Source organism: Gracilinanus agilis, chromosome 3, assembly GCF_016433145.1.
Source record: "Gracilinanus agilis isolate LMUSP501 chromosome 3, AgileGrace, whole genome shotgun sequence".
Classification (NCBI taxonomy): Eukaryota; Metazoa; Chordata; class Mammalia; order Didelphimorphia; family Didelphidae; genus Gracilinanus; species Gracilinanus agilis.
The window spans coordinates 2,428,808-2,436,193 of record NC_058132.1 but is presented as its reverse complement, the minus strand read 5'-3'; the positions used below and the strand labels follow the sequence as shown (position 1 = coordinate 2,436,193).

The 7,386-nt window shown below is 43.2% G+C and overlaps 1 protein-coding gene across 1 annotated transcript; it reads left to right on the top strand.

Annotated features, from left to right (window-relative positions):
• The first annotated feature begins 4,445 nt into the window (after nucleotides 1-4,445).
• LOC123239745 (vomeronasal type-1 receptor 4-like) lies at nucleotides 4,446-5,363 on the top strand. The gene has a single exon (XM_044667042.1). The coding sequence runs from the start codon at nucleotides 4,446-4,448 to the stop codon at nucleotides 5,361-5,363; it is 918 nt and encodes a 305-aa protein (XP_044522977.1).
• The last annotated feature ends 2,023 nt before the right edge of the window (nucleotides 5,364-7,386 follow it).

The window sequence follows — 7,386 nt, the reverse complement described above, 5'->3', positions numbered from 1 at the left end:
GCTGATCCCTTATATAATCATCCTCCTTAATGCCAAAGATTTCTTTGTGCATTTGCATTATCTCTTCCCATTGCTCATTATCTACCACAGACCTATGTGTATCCTCTGTGTAGATTACTTTAGACACTTTTTCTATTTTGCCCAGTTTTCTCATTTTGCTTTCCTCATTTCTTTTAGACTCTGCCACACCCAAATTACACTGATTGATAGGTTTTAAATCAGAAATCTCGATTCATAATGATTTTTTCAGTTTTGTTCCCATTTGTATATATCTCTCCATGTCATCTAACGAAGGTGTTTGACTGTACTTTTTGCATGTATGATTGCAGCAAGTACCTTCATGTTTTTCTTCCTCACGCCTTTCTGATTCATTATTCCTAGCCCATTTTGAATTATAAAATGTCTTTCTATTATCTCTTTGAGTATTGGGTTTTGAAAAATCTATTTGTTGCTTAAATCTACAAAAACGAATAAGGTGCCCGATCCTCCTACACAAGTAGCATTGGGGTGCTGATTTTGATTTTGGGGTGCTGTTGGCAGGTTGTCTAAATTGATTTCTACTTGTTTGAAGAGCAAAATTCTTCACCTCTTCAATTTCTTTCTCACATTTCGATTGCTTTAATTGCCTTTTCAAGTCTGCTATGATCTCATCTTTGTCATTGTCAGATTGCCTAGCCATTCTCACTTCTTTCTGTTTGGAATCATGTATATACGCCGCATGATTCCTAATATCCTCCAGTGGTAATGATTCCCACTGTGGACAACTTTGCCTGAAATAATTTTGTATCGGTATTGAGGTTCCCTTTACAAATTGCCTCCTTATATGATCAATCATATCCTGGGCATGTGTGTCTCTCAGTCCTAATATTGTTTCTGCTGCTTCAATAACTCTGTCTAGAAAACTGCTCAGGTGTTCTTCTTCCCCTTGCCTCAGTTTCTCAAATTTCTGCCAGGCATTTGGTCTTTTTGCAAATGATCTCATTGCTTCAATAAGATCAGCCCTGCATCTTAACAAGTATCTCATGTTAGTATGTTGAGTGAAATCCAGATCTTGATGCACCAGTGGCCATGACTCTAAATTGGGATTCATCCTAGTTTCATTGAGGAATTTTTCCTTTTCAGAGGGAGAGTAAAATTCCCCCAAAAGAAATTCGACATCGTCAAAACTGGGATTGAAAAGTGTGAACACCCAGTTTAATTCTTTTAAACTTTTATAAGGCCTTTTGTAGAATCTAGGAAAACACCTTTTTAAAACCTCCATGTCACTAGGAGTGAATGCCTTGTATGTTTTGACATGCACCACCCCCTCACCAGGTTGTACGATAGTCCTGTCTACTATTGGTAGTACAGAGACCACTGCATTCAGAATCGGTTGTTCTTTCTCTGTTTCCTTTTGCCCCCAAAACTTTGATTCTACAATTTCTAGTTGCAAGATCGTATGTTTATCAAGTTCCTTTCCTTCACGTATTTGCCTCAACACTTGGAACAATAGTTTGATGTTTTCTACTAGTTCCTTGTTATCATTATCTTGTTTTGGATGAGATGCCTTGTAATACTTAAACAGATGAGTCAGGACCGCTTTTGAAATTGCCAAAAAATGCCATAGAGACAGAACAATTGCCACAGCTGTTGGTATGAAGCATATACATTCAGCTAAAGTGAATGCAAACCATTTGTAATAGTCATAGATTTCAATTAATTGTTGTATCAAGTTTGGTACTTTTATCAGCCAAAACGTATATAATCCCTGCATAAAAGACCAAATAAGCAGTGACAGACTGCTTAATACAAAAATCATTCTTGTGAAATTCATTTTCTTTTGCTTCAGAAGATAGTAGGTTTCGTTTGACTTGGCTCGCCAGAATGTAATGGGGGTAATTTGAGGAAAGGTGTGTGGTACAAGGGAATTTTGAAAGGAGGTTATCAGGGATTTGTTAGATAGTAAATCTAGGTTACAGGTAGGCTGGAATAGGGAGATTCAGGATATGATTTGGGCTAAAGTCAGAGAGTATAGCACTGAAGGGAAATAGGCTAAACTGAAATTAACTACAGGTTTAGTTAATTTCACAGGAAGGGACTTGTTTTGAAGTTACACCTTCCTTCAGGATGGATACCGGCTTCCCTTCAAGCCCAGAATATGTTAGTTCTTTCCCTCTTTTCCCTCTCTTAATAACTAACTGACAAATTATACTAATAGATCTGTGGAAAAACACAAAAGGGTTTATTATCTTCAAAAGGATGATCTGACAGGAAAGTGGATTAAGGAAGCCCCAACAGTTGTCTCAGGAACCTCAGGTGGGGGATGGGAGGCAGAGATGGAGTCTGAGTAAGGACCTGCCTTAACTCAAGCTTACAAAGTGCTCTCGATATCTAAAGGGGATAAATAATGACTGACTAGTTTCTTTATATCTAATATTCTCAATTATAGTTAACCCTTCACAGATTTGAACTCCTCTCTAATTACTCTCCTTATTAACTCCACAGACATATAAGGTAAGGAAGGGAAGGTAGGAAATAATATAGGGAAGGAAGATACAAAGGGTTTATCTAAAATAACAGTTCTTAAATAAATATTTCAAAGCTAGGCTAACTTTCAATTGTACAGATAGGCAAGGAAGGAGCTCAGCTGGTCTGAAACCCTCTCCACGAGAAACCCAAACCAACTGACTTTCTCCCTCAAGATTCCAAACCCCTAACTGCTTTCAGAACTCAGCCAAAGCTTGAAAAAACTATATGACCCCCTCTATATATACTACAAGACCCGTATGCTTCATGCCCAATTCAGTTCTCTGTCCCATCAATAGGTTTTAGCAGAAGAAGTCAGAATCCTGCCTTGAGTGGTACCCACAGAACCAAGGCCTCTCCTTGGTTCTCCCTTCTTTGTCATGGCTCAGTCTTCCATTTGCTCCATGTTGTGCTCCAGTTCTAGAATCTAGAACCTCAGATCTCACTTTCCCAGATCTTCAGATTTCTTTTTCTTTTTCATTTCATAAAACTTGACTAGGGATCAAGATGGCCTGTAAAATAGGCCTTCAATTGACTTAAAGTATTGTACAGCACCTTTTCACAATGAAGTCTAATTATTTGATTTAATCTTTAAAAAAGCTTTTGAATGTAGTCAAGACACAAGACAAAGGGTTACCCTTTTTTTTTAAACCCTTACCTTCCGTCTTAGAATCAATGCCGAGTATTGATTCTAAGGCAGAAGAGTGGTCAGGGCTAGGCAACGGGGGTGAAGTGACTTGCCCAGGGTCACATAGTGAGGAAGTATATGAGAATTTGAACTCAGGACCTTCCATCTCTAGGCCTGGCTCTCCAACCACTGAGCCACCCAGCTGTTCCCTGACAAAGAGTTATCTTGACATAACTCCTCTATGTATGTATGCCCAGACGTTTTGTCTAAATATCTAAGTGGGTAACATAGATAGTTATCTGCTTTCTTGTTCTTGTTGATTGCAAGCCCTTTACTCAAACTCATAGTCCTGGCTTTTCCTACCAAACAAAAGCATCATTAAAAATATTGATTAGAGAGGCAGCTGGGTAGCTCAGTGGATTAAGAGTCAGGCCCAGAGACAGGAGGTCCTGGGTTCAAATCCGGCCTCAGACACTTCCCAACTGTGGGACCCTGGGCAAGTCACTTGACCCCCATTGCCCACCCTTACCACTATTCCACCTAGGAGCCAATACACAGAAGTTAAGGGTTTAAAAACTTTTTAAAAAATTGATTAGTGAGTAAACTTCTTTATGCAAATGCAAATCTGAATCCACTAAAAAAAGTTTAAAATTGGACTGTTCTGGGTCCCCTTCCCAAGGAAACACATATAACTGTAATAAACTGAGATAAGATGTACCAACAGCCTCCTCCAGCTTCTGTCTCTAGGGCCTCATTAGAAGGAAGCTCCCGATCCTGTCTCTCATTTCTCACTACTTATGAGGCAATTTAGAAAAGCTTTTCCCACCATAGCTTCAGATGGATGAGAAGTTAGAATTGGTTCTAGCTTGGCTGCCAAATCGATCTCTGCTTGGCCTCTGAAGGGCTCTGGGCTTCAGCTCAATTTCCATGGCCAGATAGTCTATATAAGAGGGAATCATTTCTTTAGATGGAAAACAGGCCATCTCCCCACTGAAAGAAGACAAAGGCCGTCTACTCCCCAAAGGGAAAAGTCTCCAGAATTTCTGGGGAGGCAAGCTAGAAACTGGCATGTGTCAAGGAACCCTCTTGCCCCAAATATCTGTCGTTTTCTCTGCCACATTATCCCCAAACCCAAAGACTCTGCCAGTGTATCAAGGTTCTCCCTTGATTCTGCTGCTGCCTTATCAGCTTCCATCCCTTCTCTCCCAGGTAACCTTCTCACCTCCATGGGTTTCCTTGAAAGGCTTTTGATGGTTCTTCCTTTTCTTCTCTCATGCTCTCTCCAGCAATGCCCACTTAGCACTCCAAGAACATGCCTCCCTCCAACATGGTCCTGGGGATGATCTTCTTTTCTCAGGTTGGCGTCGGGGTCCTGGGCAACTCCTTCTTCCTCGGCTGTTACGTCTTTGCTTCGTTCAGCAGCCACAGGTCGAGGCCAGTGGACCCCATTCTCATCCAGCTTACGGTGACCAACGCCATCGTGCTCTTCTTCCAGGGGTGCCCTCTAGGAGTCTTCTATGTGAGGAAAGGATCCTTCCTGGGAAATGGGGGCTGCAAAGTGGTGTTTTACCTCCAAAGAGTCAGCCGGGGCCTCTCCATCTGTACCACTGCTCTCTTGGGTGCCTTCCAGGCTGTCACCGTCAGTCCCAGCCACTCTGGGTTGGCCAAACTCAGAGCCAGAGTTGTGAAGCTCATCAGGCCTTTGTGTCTCCTCTGCTGGGTGGCCAACATGGCCATAGAAATAAACGTGCCCATCTATATGACAGGACAAAGGAGCAGCAACAGCAGCCACACAGGCGGATATGGAGTCCTTTTTTGCTACTGGGAGCAGGTGCTGAAGGAGGCCATCATCCTGCCCTCCCTGCGGGAGGTCCTCTGTGTTGGGGGCATGGTGTGGGCCAGTGGCTACCTCGTGTGTATCCTGTGCAGCCACCACCAGAGAGTCCGGCACCTCCACAGCATTAGCCTCTCCCCCAGGACATCTCCCGAGATCGAGGCCACCCACACCATTGTGCTGCTGGTGGGCATCTTCATTTGTGCTTACTGCATCAGCTGTGGCTGCATGCTGTATAAAGTGTACGTGACTCATTCCGGCAACTGGCTGGCGGTGGTGTCCACGTTCACTTCATTGTGCTTCCCAGCCATCAGCCCCTTCCTGCTGATTCACAGAGACAGGCAGATCTTCGAGTCCTGCAGGGCTTCCTGGCAGAGGCCGCCTGTCCATTCTTAGAACAGCTCTCAGGGCTTGCAAAATAAATTCATGTCTGGGTCAGATTTCTTAGTGGAGATTTCTGGGAAAGGCCTGGACTGGCATAATCTGTCCTCATAAAGTGATCTGAAATGGACCTGGATCATGCGTTGTAGGTGTTGTCAGCCTCTCCCAACCCTAAGTAAGTGATCCCCAGGCTCCAACGAGGGCTTGGAACGCCCCCCCGGGAGTTTCTGTGTCCAACAGCTTTGAAGCACAAAGCCTTCTGTTGGAGTCCTTGCCAAAGTGACCCCCAGCTTTCTTTCCAACATCATTGGGGGTGGCTCCTTCTCCAGTGTTCTTCTGTCCACCTGAATTTTCTTCCCCTTCAATCCTCCCACACACTTCCTCTTCCCTCTCCTTGCTTTTGCACTGCCTTCTCTTTGTGTCTGGGGAAACTTGCCTTTCCTCTTCCATCTTTCTTTTTACCCTCCCCTCATAGAGTCATTCCTCTTCTAGGCTGCAACTCGGGCTCTCTGTCTATGTGGAGATGACTGCATGTCCTCTTCCTTGGGGCCACACACACTCCCTTGGATTCAATTGCTTTCTATTTCTTTGTAATTATTTACTTTGCATTTTTGTTGAGTGAACTGATGATCTAGGTCTTTCCTGTGTCCCCATTAGAGTAGAAAGAGTATTTTACTCATCCTCCTTGTGACCCCGGCACCTGGCCCAGAGCCTGGAACTCAGTAGACATTCAATGCCTTCTCGTGGATTCTGCTTCCACCCTTCCTCTGAGTCTGCCACTTCTCTTTCTAATGGTGGAGAGAATCCTTCCTCGGGAGTGCTTTGGAGCTGTGCTGGGTCAGTATATGTGCTGGTGTTGTTCAGTTGTTTTTCTGACATGTCAGACTCTTCGTGATCGCACAGGGCACTTTGTTGACAAAGATATTGGAGTGGTCGTCCTTTCTTTTTCCTGATGAAGAAATTTGGCGCCAACAATTAGGGTTGAGTGAGTTGCCAGATCACCCCGTTAGCAAGTGTCTGAGGCCATACTTGGGCCCATGAAGAGGATCCTTCTTGTGTTGGGCCAGCCTACACATCAACAGGGTCTTGGAAAGCCTGGACAGCATTGGCAAGAAAGAAAGGAAACTGAGAACAATTCAGTACCAAGTCAGGCCAGGACTGTTCTACTGATGAGCCTAAAACTCAAAACTCCAGCCCCAAATATTTTCTGTTCCCTCACCTCCCCCCATGACAAACCTAAAAACGTTTCCCAGCTGAAGCTATCTTAACACCTCCTTGAGAAATGTTTATTACCCTGATCTACCTCCGTGGGAATGTTTTATTAACCTGATGCATATTTACCCCTTTTTATGAATGTTTGATCAAGTGCTTCCTGACCCCTGACCCTGAAACCCCTCCCCATATGCTTCCTGACCCCTGACCCTGAAACCCCTCCCCAAATGCTTCCTGACCACCTGTCCCTGACACCACCTTGATAATTATGTATGCACCAGCCCCCTTCCCCAAACCTTTCTATATAAACCCTTGGCTGGAGATGCCTCGGGGTCAGACTGGCCAGCCTTCCTCTCTGCCACTGACCCTGGCTTCTCTGCTAGCAAAATATATGGACCTCTTCTTGCATATTGCAGTGTCAGTGTGATTCTTCCTGCCACGATCGAATCTGGGTATCAAAACTTGGGTACAACACTACCAGCCTTTGAGTTGTGTTTTAATTCTATAATTTTTTCTTCAAGACCAGTTTTTTCCACAAGGTTGGCATGAAGTAATACAACATTATATTTTATGTCTAAATAGCATAGGTTCAAGGTTACATAAGAGTTGGCAAGAATAATACATTTTTTCATGTAGATTGTGTTTTAGTCTAAACAGCATTGAAAGTTTACCAAGACCTTATTTTATCCCAAAATTATTTCAATAAAAATTTTTTATTATTCAACATATTTCAATATGTAGGGTAAAGTGTGAAACTTCTGAAACTATGATTAAGTTCAGTGTGTTGAAGCAATGAAGTAATAAAGTATTTTAAGTAATATCTTAA